The sequence below is a fragment of the Suncus etruscus genome, chromosome 6, assembly GCF_024139225.1.
Source record: "Suncus etruscus isolate mSunEtr1 chromosome 6, mSunEtr1.pri.cur, whole genome shotgun sequence".
Lineage (NCBI taxonomy): Eukaryota > Metazoa > Chordata > Mammalia > Eulipotyphla > Soricidae > Suncus > Suncus etruscus.
Window position 1 is genome coordinate 31,133,474 of NC_064853.1, and position 19,931 is coordinate 31,153,404.

Below are 19,931 nucleotides of genomic sequence, written 5' to 3' on the forward strand. Positions count from 1 at the left end.
CGCCCAAGTACAGCACGGGAAAAAAACACTTCCGCCCGGACTCAGGTGAGCTTCAAGTGGCAGGTGACCCGCACGGGGGCGGAGCCTCCCAAACGATGGGCGGTACCCAACCTCCCGGGCAGCCAGAATCCCTTTAACGCCCCGCCTCCCCGGCACCACTTGCGCCTGGGTGTGACGTCACCCGCCCAGATGCCCAATAGGAGCTCGGGATACTGGCAGGCGGCGCCGGCGGCCCCTGCCAAAAGGGAAGTGAGCTGGGGCTGGAGCGATGGCCCGGCTCTGGAGCCTGCGGCCGCCGCTGCCGCTCCCGGCTAGTCTAGAGCAACCGCGACGGCAGCCGCAGCGGGGGCCGGAGTCGCGGCTGAAGTGGAGGCGGTGCGTGTGAACGACTGAGAAGTCGTCCGTGTCGAAATCGCTCCAACTCGGGGCGGAAGCGCTTCAGGTGGGGCTGTCGAGGTCGACCTCTCGCATCGCGCTCCCTTCCCTCCCGGGGCTGGGGCTGGGTGGGGGGCTCCTGGCTGGTGCAGGACTGGCACCTCCCTGGCTGGCAGAGTCTCTGTCTGTCCTTCTGGTCTCAGGCCCGAGGTCGTTGATCATCAGAGCCTGGTGTTTTCTTGGTGTCCAGGTTAGGTCGGGTTGTAAGCAGCTGGGAGCCTTTTTCTGGGGGGGCCCTTTCCAGCCAGGGGCTCTCTCTGTCTTTCTCTTTCTCTGTCTCTTTCGCCTTCTTCTGGGGTGGGGGCCCTACCAGCCAGGGCCTCTCTCTCTGTCTCTCTGTCTCTGTCTGTCTGTCTGTCTTTTTCTCTGTCTCTCTGTCTCTGTCTGTCTCTCTCGCCTTCTTCTGGGGGACCTCCTTTCCAGCCAGGGGCTCTCTCTCCGTCTCTGTCTCTCTCTCTCTCTGCCTCTTTCTCTATCTCTGTCTCTCCTTCTGGGGGGCCTTTCCAGCCAGGGGCTCTCTCTCTGTGTCTCTCTCTTTCTCTGTCTCTCGCCTTCTTCTGCCCCCCCCCCCTTTCCATCAGCCAGGGGCTTTCTCTCTGTCTCTCCTTCTCTGTCTCTCTCTCTCCTTCTTCTGGGGGGGTCCCCTTTCCAGCCAGTCTCTCTCTCTTTCTCTTTCTCTTTCTCTCCATTCAAGAACAAGTTTCTCTTTTCCCTCTCCTTTGGAAGTCCTGCCCCTTTAACACCTAGTTGTGTTTCCCTAGTTCCAGAGTCCTTTCAGAAATCGTATCTGCTTTCTAGGGCTTCAAATCTCCTCCTTGTCTTGCTTTGAGAGATAAAAGATTCCTCCTAACGTCTCTTAAATAACTGACTTCATGCCCAGGTCCTGAGCCATTTGGATCCCCCAACTTCGTGCCATCTCTGTGACTTCCTCCTCCACCTGAACTTCAGTTTCCTTTGGGCTCTTGTTTCCAAGCCCCAGCGCATCTGGTTCAGTCCCACACTGTGTGGGAGTGACCAGGGGGCTCTGGCCCAGAATTCCCCACCCTGGAAGGCAGCAGCTCCAAGACAGGGAGAGAACCGGGCGTTGTATACGAACCCGGCAAACCTAGAGTGGTGGGTGCTCCACTCACCCCGCACAAGAAGATGAAAAAGCGCAAAGAGCTCAATGCACTGATCGGCTTGTCTGGGGATGGCAAGAGAAAGAAGCCCAAGAAAGGCTCAGGCCACCGCCTACTGCGCACTGAGCCACCCGACTCAGACTCAGAGTCCAGCTCAGAGGATGAAGAAGAATTTGGTGGAGCTGGAAATCGCTCTGGCTTCGTCAAGTGAGTTTATATCATTTTGGTCGGGTGGGAGGGAGGAAAGCACTTCCTGGAATACTGTGGAGACCTTTCCCAGAAGAGAGTTCTTGGGATAAAGAGTGTGGAACTTGAAAGACAAAAGTATGTTAGGGAGATGAGCATATTATGAATGAAGAGTAACTTGGGAATCCGATTCTTTGCCGAAGGAGCCTTTGCTACACCCTCTGGTGCTCAGGACTTACTCCTGGCTCTGCACGTAGCAGTTATACCTAGTGATGCTTGGGGGACTATCTGGGATACCCTGGTATTGAACTTGGGTTGGCTACATGCAGGGAAAGAGCCCTACCCACAGTACTATTGCTCTGTCGTGGGATCTGATTTTGGGGTGGGTGGGGTCACATCCAGCGGCGCTGAGGAGTTACTCTTGGCTCTATGCTCAGAAATCACTTCTGGCAGACTCAGGGAACAGTATGGAATGCTAGGATTCGAAACAGTCCATCCTGGGTCAGCTATGTGCAAGACAAACATCCTACTATCTCTCTGGCCCCCTGGGATATGATTTTTTTGTTTTGTTTTGGTTTTGGTTTTTAGGTCACACCCAGCAGCACTCAGGGGTTACTCATGGCTCTACACTCAGAAATCGCCTCTGGCAGGCTGGGGTGGGGAGACCATATGGATGCCAGATTTGAACCACCGTCCTTCTGCATGCAAGGCAAATGCCCTACCTTCATGCTATCTCTCTGGACCCTGGATATGATTCTTAAGTTTAGAGAAGAGTTCTCTAACTCAGATGGGAGCATGAGCTAGAATTGCAAAGGGCTCTGGGATACTAGCTTGGGAGTAACAATTAACCTAACACCGGCACACTAAGCAGAGTTCTGAGGATGAGGCCTTTATTTTAAAAGTGTTGGAGAGGACCCGATGTTGCTCAGTAGTAGAGCACATGACCCGTGTGCATGAAATTCTGCATTCAATCACTGTTAGCAAATAAAGGGAGAGAGACAGGCAGTTGAGTCTGAATGTTGGCGATGGGGAACATGAATTTTAGAGGTATGAACCTTGAGAGTAGGTGGAGAGGAAGACCAAAAAGAAGGAGCCAGAGCCAGGGATGTAGCTCAGGGGTAAAGTGCTACCCTTGCATGTATGATACTCTGGGTTCCATATGAGGCATGAGGAAAATAATGAAAGCAGAGGAGACAGGGCTGGGGCAAGTCTTATCTTAATAAAGTGGAACAGGTTCCCTAGGGTGAGTGGGCATTGAGAGAGAAATGGGTAGGTAAGTGACAGCAGTAAGGTAGAATTACAGAGAAGCTCTGGTCTTTACACTTACCTACGCTGTACTTGGTCCAAAAACTAGGGCTGATGGTGACTGCAGTGAGCTTGAGGTTCACTATTTTTTCCTATGACCCACAGAACTTTGTGTTGTATATAGTTTAAAACCAATGTATCTGACAGGTGAGCTCTTTCTCAGCTATACTATTTAGTCATTCCAACCTCCTGTTCAAATGTATGTGTTCCGTGGTAATTCAGCTCTTTATACATTGGGGAAGGTCATTATCTGTGCATGCAATTTCCAATAAAGTTTGACTTGTAACCACTTTTGTGCCCTTGGTTAAATTTGTTCTTATGATTAGGGGAGACTACGTTCGCTGCTGCAAGATCTGTTATCCCCTCTGTGCTTTTGTCATCCTTGCTGCCTGTGTTGTGGCCTGTGTTGGCTTGGTGTGGATGCAAGTGGCTCTCAAGGAGGACCTGGATGCTCTCAAAGAAAAATTTAGAACAAGTAAGTGTCATCCTTTCTAAGTCTGATTTTGATTTTTTTTTTTTCTTTCTGGTTTTAGGAGAAAGTGAATCATACTTAAGTAAAGACCTTTGGCCGTTTTGATGAAGCATTGCCACATTTTTTTAAATACTCTTAGCTCCCAGATTGAATATAGTAATAGTTATTTGTTCTTAAGTATACAAACAAAACTTATTTTATGTTCATTCTGGTCAAATAGCTTCAGAAATAATGGAGTAGTCGTTAATGCTTAGGGTACAGAAGGAAGGCTAAGATTTTAGAACCTTGATTACCTTCCACATGTTAGCAGTAGCAACACTGGACAACTTCCTCCTTCCATTTAAGAAGGTATGTGGGAGTGTCTGTCAATCAGTTTCTTCTTTAGACAGGAACATAGGGATGGACAGTAATAATAGCCAGCTTCTATGGAGTGCTATGTGCAAGTCACAAATGTATACTTGTCTTATGAGTGAGTTTTAAATTTTGAGACTTTTTTAAGTTTAAGACTATCTAAAATATAAAGGTATATTTTCACATCCAATGTACTCTTCTGAATGGTGTACTTTTATGATTTTTCTCAGATAGATCCTGAACATTTTATATCTAATAGATGAATAAAGGTCTTCCTAGGTCATACTATTTTTTCATTAAAACCTCCTAGCCTGATTATTGTGTGTTCCCCTGTATTCTATGCTAAATCAACTCTTTATTCATTGAGCAAGACCATTGTGCAGTGATCTATGTATATTGTTTCTAATAAAATTACTCATTCACCTTATGATTTTTAATATTCCTGGTCCTAAATTTCAAGAATTTTCTAAACTAAAAATCAGCTTCACAAATATTTTTATTTTGTTTGGAGGGGCCACATCCAGTGGTTCCCAGGGTTTGCCCCACCCCCTTTTTTTTTTTTTTTTAAGTTTTTTGGCACAAACAAAAAAACCCCGGATATTCCTGGCTATGTGCTCAGAAGTCGCTCTTGGCTTGGGGGACCATATGGGACGCTGGGGGAATCAAACCGCGGTCTGTACTAGGTCAGCTCTGTGCAAGGCAAATGCTCTACTGCTGAGCCACACTCTGGCCCCCACTAGGGTTTGCTCTTGACTCTGATCAAATATCATTCCTGGAGAGCCTGGGTGATCATATAGGATTGGAACCTGGGTCAGCTGCATGCATGGCAAGCTCACTCTATTGTGTACTATCTCTCCAACCCCTTGACAAATATCTTTTTTTTTTTTTGGGGGGGGGTCACACCCAGCAGTGCTCAGGGGTTACTCCTGGCTTAGGCTCAGAATTCGCCCCTGGCAGGCACAGGGGACCATATGGGATGCTGGAATTTGAACCACCGTCCTTCTGCATGAAAGGCAAACATCTTACCTCCATACTTTCTCTCCGGCCCCATTGACAAATATTTTAACATTAATTATATCTACATTTATTATCACACCAGGAAATTGATCCCTGACTTTTTTGTTTTGTTTTTGGGTCACACTCGGCAGCACTCAGGGGTTACTCCTGGCTCTATGCTCAGAAATCACTCCTGGCAGGCTCAGGGGACCATATGGGATGCCGGGATTCAAATCACCATCCTTCTGCATGCAAGGCAAACGCCCTACCTCCATGCTATCTCTCTGGCCCTGAGCTTCCTAGATTTCTGCAATACTTTGTTTTGATCATATATAGCAGTTTTTTATACACTTCAAAACATTACTCAATTCTGTCTTCCAGAGACTCCTTTCTGTACCTGTATTTGTAGGACACCCTGTGAATAAATTCAGAGAACTTCTTTGTTTAGAAATACATTCTTAAAGTCTCTGAATACTATAGACCCAGCAGTCAATTTCTTGGTTATACCACCCCCTGGAAATATCATATGTAGATGCCAGGAATTGTATCTTGACTATGAAACCTGCCTTCTGCCACTGAGCAACATTGTCCTTGGACCTTGGTTACATTTATCAGCCAGCTAAATGAAGCAGGTTTAGTCTTGTCAATCCATCTACTAGTTTTGCTTTGATTTATTGCATTAGCAAACATCAGTAGCTATAACATCTAACGCAGGACATCTGAGGAGGATCAGGGACCTTAGCATAGTCCCTAGTCTGAACAATTGTTGGTCACTTGCTTTTTGTGTAAACCATAATCTTGACTGGTCAGTCTTATTAAGTTTAAGTAAATAATCTTTTTTGAGCTCATGCTTCTAATTTAAATATATTTCAATAGTGGCATTGTTCCTTGCTTTGTGAGAGGAAGTGGAAGTCAACCCAAATGAGACACACAAGCTCTCTCTCTCTCTCTCTCTCTCTCTCTCTCTCTCTCTCTCTCTCTCTCTCTCTCTCTCTCTCTCTCTCCCCCTCTCTCCCCCCCTCGTTTAATATCTGCAAGCAGCTGATCCAGGACCTAAGGTGGTTGGTTCGAATCCTGGTGTCCCATATGGTCCCCCGTGCCTGCCAGGAGCTATTTCTGAGCAGATAGCCAGGAGTAACCCCTGAGAACCAAAAACGAGAGAGAGAGAGAGAGAGAGAGAGAGGAGAGAGAGGAGAGGAGAGAGAGAGAGAGAGAGAGGAGAGAGAGAGAGAGAGAGGAGAGAGAGAGAGAGAGAGAAGAGAGAGAGAGAGAGAGAGGAGAGAGAGAGAGGAGAAAGGAAAGAGAGAGAGAGAACATAGGCAGAAGAGGAGAGAGAGAGAGAGAGAGAGAGAGAGAGAGAGAGAGACTCAAGATTCCCTTGTTCTTGGCTTGAATATATTTTCTAAAGCACTTATGTGCAATAGAGGCGGAACTGTTGAAATATCTGAAATAGAAAAAAAACAGGCTTGGTATTTTTTCTTGTGGCCAAAGAATAATTTGATCCTGGAGACAGAAGAACTGGCTAGCCTCAAAACTCTTAGGTTAGTTTTCTTTTTCCAGATTCAGGTACTTCAGATGTCCACAATTATTCAAAGGAAGTTCGTATTCTTTTTGTTGCTGTTGTTGTTGTTTTTGGTTTTGGGGCTACACCTGGCAATGCTCAGGGTTACTCCTGGCTCTGTGCTCAAAAACCATGCCGTGCAGTCTCCGGGGACCATATGGATTGAACCCAAGATGGCCGTATGCAGGGCAAATACACTACCCATTATGCTATCTCTCCAACCCCAGAAATTTCTATTCATAACCATTTCTCTTTGTCACTCAACTATGAGATGCTCGAGTGAAGGGAAAGAATTCAGAAGAGAAGTTGTATTAATGAATCAGACATCTTTCATGGTCAAATAGGCAGAGTAGCGATTTAGTTATGTAGTATAGAATTTAAAAATGGCTTTGCGGGCCTGGAGAGATAGTGTAGGGCAGAAGGTGCTTTCCTTGTATGACGCTGACCCTGATTCAGTCTCCTATACTGTATATAGTACCACCCAAACACTGACAGAAATTACCCCTGGGCACAACTGGGTATAGCCAGAAAATAGATCTGACAAGGAGGGTCTGTGTCAGCTAGAATATAGTAGTAAGAGTGATGGTCCTAGGAGATTTTGAATCATGACTTGCTCATTACTAGCTGTAAAACTTGGACAAGTCACTTATTCTTGCTGAGCCTTTATTTCCTATCCATAAAACATAAAGATGTATTTGTGCTACCAAGGCACTTTGGGCATTCCTCTGTTCTAACATCTGACATACTGCATAGTAATTATATAACAGCATCTCCCACTAGACTGAGAGCTTCAGGGTCTTTTGGATGCCTTAGAGTCTCGGAGTGCAAGACTGGGCACATAGCAGGGGTTTAATAACAAATCTAATGCATTAAATTTTTTTGAAACTAAAATGGCATCTAAGCATAAAAGTCTGCTATTTGCATTATGTACTATCTGAAACGGATATACAGAAATCTCCATTTCCTAATCTTAAGTTAGTTCTTAGTATTTATACACTAAATTTTAAATGAGTTTATTTCCATGTTGAAAGGACATAAATTAGTAATTATAAATTTCTTGTTTCTGGGCTTCCATATAGTAATCAAATGCCTTAACTTGCCTCAAATTTATTTATTATTCTTGGGTTTTGGGCCACACTTGGTGACACTCTCAGAAATCTCTCCTGGCAGGCTTGGGAGACCAGATAGGATCCCAGCAATTGAACCCAGGTCTGTCCCAGGTCAGCCATGTGCAAGGCATATGCCTTATCACTCCAGCCTATCTTGCCCCATATTAATAGTGACTGAAAGCCCCTCATTGTGGATCCTAAGGATTTAGATAGTCCTCAAGATTAAGAATATTTTAAGGGCTTCTCAGCTTTATATGTTTATTAATCATTGTAATCCAGGTAATTATGTGTTACGTGTTTATCTATTTCCTCATCCATGTCTATCATCTACTTAAACGGATTGTAGTAATAATACTGCAGGTAGGACACTTGCCTTCCTGACCCAGGTTTGATCCCAGTACACGCCAAGAGTGATCCTTGAGCACAATGCCAGGAGTATGCGCTAAGCATAACCAGGTGTGACCCAAAAACAAAACAAACAACAGAAGGCAGATTCTGTGTCACAATTTTCATCTTTGAGTAGCTGAGAATGGCAAACGTGTAAGGTGTGTTTTTATTTAACAACCTAATTAACTGAAAATGTAAAAGTTCAATAAAATTGTTGTGGGAGAAGAGTTCTTGGTATCAGATGAAAATACTCCTGCACACCATGAGTAAGTCAAATGATACATTATAAACACTTTAGGACTAGAAATTAGGGATTAAGGGTAAGAGTTAAGGTTAGGGGCCGGAGAGATAGCATGGAGGTAAGGCGTTTGCTTTTCACGCAGAAGGACGGTGGTTCGAATCCTGGCATCACGTATGGTCCCCTGTGCCTGCCGGGGCGATTTCTGAGCATAAGCCAAGAGTAACCCCTGAGTGCTGCCGGGTGTGACCCAAAAACCAAAAAAAAAAAAAAAAAAAAGAAAAGAAAAAAGAGTTAAAGTTAGGAGAAAATATACTGGGGCCATAGCAGATAGGGCGCCTGTCTTGCATGTGTCTGCCCCAGTTTCAATCCTATTCAGTATACATGGTCTCCACGGGCCTTCAGGAAAGAGTGATTCCTTAGCACTGCCACATTTGGCAACACAAACAAAAACAGTTAAGGATGTTTAATAATTTGTAAAGAAATCGTTACATTTTTTTTTAAACTTGATTGATTGATTGATTTTTTTGTGGGGGCCACACCCAACAGTGCATGGGGGTCACTCCTGGCTCTGCACTCAGAAATCACCCCTGGCAGGCTGGGGGACCATATGGGATGCTGGGAATTGAACTGGGTCCCTCCCAGGTCAGCCGCATGCAAGGCAAATACTCTACCGCTGTGCTATCTTTCTGGCCCCTGGTACATATTTTTAATCTAGTAATACTGACTTTAGGTAGCAGCTTATTTGTAGAAACTACCATTACCACTCATTTTTTGTGGGTATTTTTATTATTGAGTCTATTGATTCAAACAGACTCATTAAGTCTTTTGGGGGGGGGTTCACACCCGGCAGCACTCAGGTTTACTCCTGGCTCCACACTCAGAAATAGCTCCTGGCAGGCTTGGGGGACCATATGGAATGCCGGGATTTGAACCAATAACCTTCTGCATGAAAGGCAAATGCCTTACCTCCATGCTATCTCTCCAGCCCCTAAAAATGAGTTTTTTTTTTTAATGTTTTTCTTTAAAAAAAAATCTAATGGCATAAGATTACTTCATTTTATACACTGCTTGTTTCAGTAGGCAAACATTTGAGTGTTAGCTTTGCGCTGTCCTGCGCCTTGGGACTGAATGCCCATGTAAGACTTTGTTTCTGTCCTGAAATATCTGTCAGTCTAATGGAGACAGATGCATAAATAATCACCACATAGTAAGTGAAGTACAGTGATTGAGTTTGGAATGAGACAGTGTACAGAGGATAGAAGTGGTCTGAGATTGGAGCCCAGCTCTTCGTGCTAAGTTTTGAAAGTCATTAATTAATTTGGAACAAAGCACTATCACTGCAGGTCGGGCTTTTGCCTTGCCTGTGACTGACTTGGATTTGATCCCCAGCATCCCATATGCCCCCCCCCCTCAAGCCCACCAGTGATTCCTAAGTGCAGGACCAGGAGTGACCCCTGAGCATTGCCAAGTGTGGCCCAAAAACAAAATAAAAAAATTAATAAAGGAGCAAGCAAAGGTCAGTTAAGCAGAAAGAATAATGTATTCAGGGCCACAGAGGCTAAAAGAGGTTGGTATGTCATAAAATCTTTATGAAAAGGAAGATAAAGTGACAAGAAATATGGTTGAAAAGTATGGAAAGGCCAGATTTATTCAATCAGTAATCATTATGAATGGCCTGCAATGTGCCAGGTATTTAAATGCTGACCATACAGAAAAAAACATAAAAATGTCTTGAAACTTAGATTTTTGTAATTTGTAAGTCTTATTTTTGATCAATATTTTATGATCAGTATTTTAGAAAAGGAAAGATACTCTTTAAAGGAAGAAAAGGAAGTTCTTTTTTAGGCTTCTGCCTTCAGTTGGCAAATCTAAACCTTTCAGGAGATACTATTTCCTAATGGAAAGGTTATATTTCCTAATGGGATCATCTGATACTTAACATGTTTCTGTAGCTGCTGTTTCACTTTGAGCCTTTTGCTTGGCTTAAGAACACAGCATGCTTATGGCAAAAATGGAAAATTATGAGTCTTCATAAAAGTACTTCAAAGATGGTAAGAATTTAGGGCCAACAAGATAATATAGCAGGGAAAGTGCTTGCCTTGCACATGACTGACCCAGATTTGATCCCCAGAATCTCAGATGGTCCCTCAGAATTGCCAGAAGTAATCCCTGAGAACAGTGCCAGGAATAACCGCTGGCCACCCTGGAATGTGGCCCCAAAACAAAAACAAGCAAGAAAAGATGATAAAAACTCAATATTTGCATTTGACCAGTATGAGATAGATAAAAAGTAAATGTAAACCTCTAGAAGTATCACTTAGGAGGTCATCTTTTTTTTTTTTTTTGGTTTTTGGGCCACACCCTGTGACGCTCAGGGGTTACTCCTGGCTATGCGCTCAGAAGTTGCTCCTGGCTTCTTGGGGGACCATATGGGACGCCGGGGGATCGAACCACGGTCCGTCCTAGGCTAGCGCAGGCAAGACAGGCACCTTACCTCCAGCGCCACCGCCCGGCCCCTTAGGAGGTCATCTTGAGCTTTAAAGGACCAGTCTGTAAGTCTTCATTGATTGATTCAAAACATAGCTTCATAGAGCTGGTATAAAACTTGGCATTTATATATCTTTTAATTGTACACCTGGTCAGATGTGTTTAGTACTTTACATTTACTTTACATTACTTTTCATTTAATTCTAACACTCCTTTGAAGTATATTTTGTCTGTATCATTGATGAAATTGAACTTAAAGTTTTGAATAACTTACTCAAGATCAGATACTAAATTAGAGTTTAGATTCAAATCTAATTATTTCTGTTCATGTTTTGGTTACCTTTAGCTTCCTAACTTTTTTTTTTTTTTTTGTGGTTTTTGGGCCACACCTGGCAGTGCTCAGGGGTTCCTCCTGGCTGTCTGCTCAGAAATAGCTCCTGGCAGGCACGGGGGACCATATGGGACACTGGGATTCGAACCAACCACCTTTGGTCCTGGATCGGCTGCTTGCAAGGCAAACGCCGCTGTGCTATCTCTCCGGGCCCTTTCAAAAGTGATATTGCCAGTACTAAAATAGCCTCAGTAAAGGTTCTGGTGAGTATAGTTTTGCTGAGGAGTATTTTTCGTGAATGTAGAAGGCTCTAGGTTCAATCCTAGTACCACAAATAAGCAAAAAAATACCCCCAGTTAAAATTGAATTTTAAAGGGGCCGGAGAGATAGCATAGAGGTAAGGTGTTTGCCTTGTACGCAGCTGACCCAGGTTGGGTGGTGGTTCAAATCCTGGCATCCCATATGATCCTCCATGCCTGCCAGGAATGATTTCTGAGCACAAAACCAGGAGTAATCCCTGAGTACCGCTGGGTATGAACCCAAAAAAACAAAACAAATTCCGTTTTAAGTGTTAAAGATATGCATTCACATTGTTTAAAAATATAGTTGATAAGTATGAATTCAGCCATTATCTTTCCAGAAGATAACTTTTTTTTTTTTTTTTTTTTTGGTTTTTGGGCCATACCCGGCAGTGCTCAGGGGTTACTCCTGGCTGTCTGCTTAGAAATAGCTCCTGGCAGGCACGGGGGACCATATGGGACACCGGGATTTGAACCACCTTTGGTCCTGGATCGGCTGCTTGCAAGGCAAACGCTGCTGTGCTATCTCTCTGGGCCGATCTCCTTCTTTTCTAAGATATGATCATTTTATGTTTGAGTTGTGAGGAAACTTGATGATGATTTATTTATTTATTTTTGTTTTCAGTGGAATCTAATCAAAAGAGCTCATTCCAAGAAATTCCCAAGCTTAACGAAGAACTAATAAGCAAACAAAAACAACTTGAGAAGATTGAATCAGGAGAGTTGGGCTTGAATAAAGTATGGATAAACATCACAGAAATGAGTAAGCAGGTAACAGAAGTATAATTTTATATCTATGAAAGATATGAATATTTAATTTTGTTTGTTATTGTAAGTGTAATAAATCACTTGTTTTATTTCTTGCATGGTGATTCCAACACATTAAACATAGGTAAAAGAGGTAATAATTGGGGCCGGAGAGATACCATGGAGGTAAGGCGTTTGCCTTGCATGCAGAAGGGCGGTGGTTCGAATCCCAGCATCCCATATGGTCCCCCAGCCTGCCAGGAGCAACTTCTGAGCATAGAGCCAGGAGTAACCCCTGAGTGCCACCACCCAGTGTGACCCAAAATTAAAAAAAAAAAAAAGTAAATATTTAACAAATATTTAAAATGCTAGCCCTATCTGCAAAAGAACAGTTTTATTTAAATCATTTAGAGAAGATGGGAAATTCATCTTTTATTAAGATGTAGCAGAGGTGTCATTTAATGAAGAAAAATGGATAGACTGTTTTTATTAGCTAAGAGAGCTTATTTTGTTTAATAGAGCTTACAAATTTACAGACACAACCTTAGGGTATAATGCTATATCCTATTCTGAAACAACTGTGGAAGCCATCAACAGCAAATGATAGTTTTTTAGAATATCTTAGAAGGGGGAAGGAGAACTAACTTAACCAAGCACGGAAGCCTAACGCAGGAACTTTTCCAGTTCTGAGTTATTCAGCTCACAGTAGGTATTGATGTCACAGGAGAAAATACAAGGAATTTCATCCACAGAACTTTTTTGATTAAGAATTTCATGTGTAAGGTGTCATATTACTGCTGGATAATAATAGCCCATTTCAGGTTTGTTTGGGTTTTGTTTGTTTTTTTGTTTCTGTTTTTGTTTTTTTGGATTAGGAAGGACAAACCCATCGGAAAGAAACAGTGACTAAATGGTACATCTTATAAAGTGTTAAAAACAGATTTGCCCTCATCACTAAGAATTTTTCTTCTTTAGAGTGAAGGCTAGTTATAGTTAGTCTAGTGTCATTTGAGGACTGGGAGTACTATGCAAGAAAACTTAGTATTTGCTAATACTAGTACTTGGAAAGCTCTGCTGTCTTTGAGCTGTAGTTCGGGAACAGCATGTTCAGCACACTAGACTTGGAACAGTGGCTGTCAGAATTTGCTGGAACCTATAGTAAAAACATTGCCAGTAAACTCACGCTTAATACATAGCTGAAATGAAAATGTTTGAAAACATAGCTTACCCTTCATATGGTGATACCTTTTGATATTTTACTTTCTATACAGTTCTTTTTTTGTTTTTGTTTTTTTTTTTGTTTTGTTTTTGGGCCACACCTGGCATTGCTCAGGGGTTACTCCTGGCTGTCTGCTCAGAAACAGCTCCTGGCAGGCCCAGGGGACCATATGGGATTCGAACCAACCACCTTTGGTCCTGGATCGACTGCTTGCAAGGCAAACACCGCTGTGCTATCTCTCCGGGCCCTATACAGTTCTTTTTTATTAATATAATTTTTAATATATTTAAGCACCATGATTACAAGCATGATTGTAGGTGGGTTTCAGTCATAAACAGAACACCCCCCTTCACCAGTACAACATTCTTACCACCAATGCCCCCTCCTCCCTCCACCCCCACCCCCTTCCTGCATTTGAAACAGGCATTCTACTTCTCTCACTCATTAAGATTGTCATGATAGTTATTAGTGTAGTTATTTCCCTAACTGCACTCATCCTCATCACTCTTTGTGGTGAGCTTCATATTGTGAGCCGGTCCTTCCAGTCCTCATCTTTATTGTCTCTGGGCATTATTACAATAATGTTCTTAATTTTTCTTAAAACCGATAGATGAGTGAGACTATTCTGTGTCCATCTCTCTCCCTCTAACATATTTCACTCAGATAATAGATTCCATGTACATCACATATTGGAAAATTTCATGTCTTCATCTCCTGACGGCTGCATAATATTTCATTGTGTATATGTATCATAGTTTTTTAGCCATTCATCTGTTGAAGGGCATCTTGGTTGTTTCTAGAGTTTGGCTATTGTAAATAGCACTGAATGAATATAGGTGTGAGGAAGGGATTTTTGAATTCTATTTTTATGTTCCTAGGATATATCCCTAGGAGTGGTATAGCTGGATCATATCGGAGCTCAATTTCCAGTTTTTTATTTTTTTGTTTTGTTTTCTGGTTTTTTTTTTTTGGGGGGGGGGATCATATCCAGCAGCACTCAGGGGCTACTCCTGGCTCTACACTCAGAAATAGCTTGGGGGACAATATGGGATGCTGTGATTTGAACCACCGTCCTTCTGCATGTAAGGCAAATGCCCTACTGCTGATTATCTCTTCAGCCCCCAATTTCCAGTTTTTTGAGGAATTTCCATATTTTTTCCCATAAAAGCTGGACTAGACGGCATTCCCACCAGCAGTAAATAAGAGGTTTTTTTCTCCACATCCCCACCAGCACTGATCGTTCTTGTTCTTTGTGATATGTGCCAGTCTCTGTGGTGTGAGATGGTACCTCGTTGTTTTGATTTGCATCTCCCTGATGATTTGTGATGTGGAGCATTTTTTCATGTGTCTTTTGGCCATTTGTATTTCTTCTTTGAGGAAGTGTCTACTCATTTCTTCTCCCCATTTTTTGATGGAGTTAGATCATTTTTTCTTTTTTTTTTTTTTTGGGGGGGGTGAGTCATACCCGATAGTGCTCAGGGGTTAATCCTGGCTCTGTGCTCAGAAATTGCTCCTGGCAGGCTCGGGGGATTCGAACCAATGACCTTCTGGATGAAAGGCAAACGCCTTACCTCCATGCTATCTCTCCGGCCCAGATGATTTTTTCTTGTTAAGTTTTGTCAGTATTTGGAAAATTTTTTATGTTAGCCCCTTATCTGTTGAGTATTGGGTGAATAGTTTCTCCCATTGTGGGTGGCTTTTGTATCCTAGGCACTATTTCCTTTGAGGTGCAGAAGCTTCCCATCTTTTTTCTCTGCTTCCACTTGTTTGGAGAGTGCTGTTTCCTCCTTGAAGATGCCTTTAGTCTCGATGTCATGGAGTGTTTTACTATGTGTTATTCTATATACCTTATTGTTTCAGGCCTGAAGACAAGGTCTTTAATCCATTTGGATTTGACCTTTGTACATGGTGTTAGATGGGGGTCTGAGTTTGCTTTTTTGCAAGTGGCTAAACAGTTGCTCCAACACCACTTGTTGAAGAGGCTTTCCTTGCTCCATTTTGGATTTCTTTTCCCTTTATCAAAGATTAGTTGATCGTATGTCTGGGGTGCAGTTCTCTTTCATTTTGTTTTTAATTATGAAACAGTGGATTTGTGGGACCTAGTTAGTATTGCTACATTTGCCTTTCAACTCTTATTAACTAGGAGGAAACAGGTACTTACTCCTACTTTGCAAAAGGGATAAGATAACTGCTGTGCCATACTTCACAGAATAAATGAGTGGTTTGGCTGGAGGTGATATCAAGTGAAAGTAGACCACAGTGAAGCACTGAGGGAGAATTAGCATTTCTCACTGGGATAAGCCTGGACCCCAGGTGGAGTCAGGATGATGTCTGTCTTGCTGAGGTGAAGGGTTAGAGTTAGTTTTTTCCCATCTTATAAATCCACATGGGCAGAGTCACGGAGGAATTTTATACTTTTTGTAAGAGAACACAAGGGTTTTCAAATATTTTGGGGGGATGGGGTAGGGGCCCTCACTTGGAAGTACTCGGCTTACTCCTGGCTCTGAGCTCAGAGATCACTCCTGGTGGATTTGGGAGTGCCAGAGATTTGAACTTGGGTCAGCCACATACAAGGGCAAATGCCCTACCCACTACTATCACTTTGACTTATGGTTTTCAAATCTTTGGGACATATTGTGGTTTCTGAGTTGTCTTTAGTCAGAAAATCTGCAAACAAAATTCTTTTATTCTTGGCCAGTTACTTCCATTGCAAGGTGTTCTATCTAGGAAGGAAGGTCTGTAGAAAGTTTATGTTCAAGAGTTTCCTGATTAAAATAAGAGATCAAGTGTAATTCCTGTCCATTTTAGACTCAGGAGATTTTTAGAGATGATGAAAAGGATGTATGGAACCTACTTAATACACAGGAATTCCTTGCGGGTGTGTTCAGAGCATATGGGGAAGAAAGGAGAACTTTAAAGGAGTTCATTTTTCTCTGTTGGAGTAATCTTCTAAAATTAATATCACTATTTTGAATAGTCTGTTCAAGTAAGACATTTGTGAGCAACCAAAAGAGATTAAAACAATAAAATTAACATTTAAATATATTCCTATATTTTAAAGAGCAGCTCTATCAACTAAGATGCTTTTTTTCCCCTTGGGCCACACCCGGTGTTGCTCAGGGGTTACTCCTGGCTCGGGGGACCATATGGAATACCAGGGGATAGAACCCATATCTGACTTGGGTCAGCCACATGCAAGGCAAATGCCCTACCACTGTGCTACCACTCCAGCCCCAACTGAGATGCTTTTAATGGCAGTTTTTTAAAGCAAGTCATAATGTCTTAAACAATAGGAAAATAAAGTTTCAATAAGAAACTTTCAGAATCCAGTGGGAATTAAAAGTAATGCAGCCTGGGAGAGGATGGGACCCATCATTTTAAAATAAATTGAGTAGATCTTGCCTATAAATCTTTTCTTTTGGGGGGTGTTGGGCCACACACTTTGGCACTTAGAGATTACTCCTGGCTCTGAGCTCAGGAAATGAACCTGGGTCTGTCCCTTGTTTCTACTTTTTTTTTTTGGTTTTTGGTTTTTGGGTCACACCTGGCAGCACTCGGGTTCCTCCTGGCTCAACGCTCAGAAATCGCTCCTGGCAGGCTCGGGGGACATTATGAGATGCCGGGAATTGAACCATTGTACTTCTTCGTGCAATCAAATGCCCTTTTTCCACTCTCTCTCTCAGGCCCCTTGCCTCTACATCTTAAAGCTAATGGGACTGGGGAGGTAATACAGCAGGTAGGGCACTTTCCTTGCATTTGGCTGACCCTGGTTCAATCCCCATACCCTCTATGCTCCCCTGAGCACTGCCAGGAGTGGACTGAGTGCAGAGCCAGAAATTGCCCCCTAAGCATAGTGGGTGTGGTCCAAAAACCAAAAAAATTAAATAAATCGTAAAGTTGAGTATTAGCAGTTTCATTTTCGGGGCCAGTGAGGTGGCGCTAGAAGTAAGGTGTCTGCCTTGCAAGCGCTAGCCAAGGAAGGACCGCAGTTCGATCCCCCGGCGTCCCATATGGTCCCCCCAAGCCAGGGGCAATTTCTGAGCGCTTAGCCAGGAGTAACCCCTGAGCATCAAATGGGTGTGACCCCCCCAAAAAAAGAGTTTCAATTTTCATTTACTTTTCTGTTTTATGAAATCTCTGATGAAAGACTGTTCCTCCAACAAATGTTTAATGGATTAATTGAGCCTTGGACTCAAAAAGAACTCTCGAGTGAGCCCTGTAGGGCAGAGAGAGGTTAGATCAAATGAGTTCCCCAAAGAAAGAAGAGTGTTCTATTAAAACATTAGTATGGTTGATCCTGTCATTGGTAGATTCTATATTTATAAATCCACTTACTTGTTAACATTTGCTACCTCAACTGTCTTTTTAAAGCACTTTGTAGATATTCAAAAATATCACCAAAGTATTTTCAGGGACTTGGTCTTGAGTTTGACTTAGAAGTGATTCAGTCACTAATTTGGTGTTTGCTGACTTTATAGAACATGACTACTGCAAATAATGAGAATTAACTATGTACAAAGGTACAAAGGAATGAAAACCATGGCACACCACTGAAGTAGTGGTAGAAAGATTCAAAAGTGAAGTTCTGACAGCAAGAGTATTGTGGAGTCCCTGAGGACCCATCCTATGGTGCATTCTCCCTGTCAGTGATGCCCAGGGGTTACTTCTGGCTTTTTTGGACACACCTGGTAACGCCCAGGGATTACTTGTGGCTGTGCACTCAGAAATCACTCCTGGCTTGGGGGACCATATGGGACACTGGGGATCAAATGGCGGTCCATCCTAGGTTAGCGCATGCAAGGCAGATGCCCTGCTGCTTGCATCACTGCTCCAGCCTCTTCATGTCTCTTTTAGCACTTGGTCCAGTTACTTTATTTGATAGTTATATTTTTTTTTTGTTTTTTTTTGTTTTTGTTTTTTTGGGCCACACCCATTTGATGCTCAGGGGTTACTCCTGGCTATGTGCTCAGAAATCACCCCTGGCTTGGGGGGACCATATGGAACGCCGGGGGATTGAACCGCTGTTCATCCTACGCTAGCGCTTGCAAGGCGGACACCTTACCTCTAGCGCCACCTTCCCGGCCCGATAGTTATATTTTAATGCCTCTAATTACACTAGAAATTTTTTTTACATGTAGCTTTCAGCTTGGTGATGGTTATGGTGACAATAAAATTAATAGCTGTTTTCCTCGCTGCCTGCTTTATTCAACCACATGTATGAAGGTTCTTTAAAAAAAGAAAAAGAAAAGAAAGAAAATTAACTGGATAGAAAGGTAGTATAGGGTTTAAAATAGTTGCTTTGAAAATTTAATTCCTGTTACCGCATATGATTCTAAGCACAGTCAAAAGTGGCCCCTGGGAGCTGGAGAGATAGCCTGGAGGTAGAGCATTTGCCTTACATGCAGAAGGACAGTGGTTCAAAATCCCGGCATCCCATACGGTCCCCCGTGCCTGCCAGGGGTGATTTCTAAGCACAGAGCCAGAAGTAACCCCTGAGCGCTGCCAGGTGTGACCTAAAAACCAAAAAAAAAAAAACAAAAAAAACAAAAAAAAAAAAAACAAGTGTCCCTGAGCACAGAACCAGGAACATTCCCTGAGTGCTACTGAGTGTTTGCTCAAAACAAAACAAAAGCTAACATGAAAGTAAGTAAAGAAAAATAATGGGATTCTAGGGTTGGAGAGATAGCACAGCAGTAGGGTAGTTTGCCTTGTGCACGACCCATCCTGAGGAGCGCTTGGAAGTCACTCCTGACAGGCTCGGGGACCATATAGGATGCTGGGGATCAAAGCAGGGTCTGTCCTGGGTTGACCACGTGCAAGGCAAATGCTCTACTGCTGTTCTGTCTCTCCAGCCCAGCATACTACATTTTGAACTCCACAGCCCAAAAGCAGTATATCAGACTTTATGGTCTAATAAGCAAATAGTCTTCAGTAGCTTTTTAAATGTTCCTGATGAAAAGTAATATACGTAAAGATCAAGGATCACCTTTTGATTAGAATTTGCCTTTTATTCTTTTTTTTCCCCGCCCCCCTCAATTATTTTTATTTTTGGGGGGTTTTTTTGGGTCACACCCGGCAGCGCTCAGGGATTATTTCTGGCTCTAGGCTCAGAAATCACTCCTGGCAGACTCGGGAGACCATATGGGATGCTGGAATTCAAACCACCGTCCTTCTGCATGCAAGGCAAATGCCTTCTCTCCATGCTATCTCTCCGGCACGCCCCCGCCCCCCAATTCTAATAGTTTCTGCTTAATTGAATTGCAGTGTTTGTTTTTAAGCCATCTGTTCTTAGAACTTGCTCCTGCACGCAGGAATTACTCCTGGTGGTCCCAGGGGACAGTGTAGTTTCAGGGGATGCAGACAAGTACTCCAACTGCTGTACTGTGTCTCTGCCCCACTCTGAGTGAGTGTGAGAGAGAGTGTGTGTGTTGTAGAGAAATTTTATGTTCTGTAATGCTTGAATCCCATCTGACACTTTAGACTATGTCTGTCAGAGACACTCAGAATAGCCCCAGAGATAGTAACCAGAGAGGACCCACTTGTTCCATTCTAGCCACATACATAGCTTTACTATAGAATTCCACAGATTTTGGCATCATTCCACTAAAGAGAAGAACATTGAAAGATAAACTGCAATAGTACACTTATTCTCAATTTTGCATTCTACAGTTATTACTCATGGTAAGC

General features: G+C 43.0%; 1 protein-coding gene across 1 annotated transcript in view; it reads left to right on the plus strand.

The window, feature by feature from the left end:
* Positions 1-233: 233 nt before the first annotated feature.
* The window catches only part of EFCAB14 (EF-hand calcium binding domain 14), a 48,738-nt gene continuing 29,040 nt past the window's right edge, over positions 234-19,931 (plus strand). Inside the window, 4 exon segments of the mRNA XM_049774807.1 lie at positions 234-442; positions 1,316-1,760; positions 3,371-3,519; positions 11,904-12,049. Coding sequence (XP_049630764.1) covers positions 1,579-1,760; positions 3,371-3,519; positions 11,904-12,049 — 477 coding nt within the window. The 5' untranslated portion in view covers positions 234-442; positions 1,316-1,578.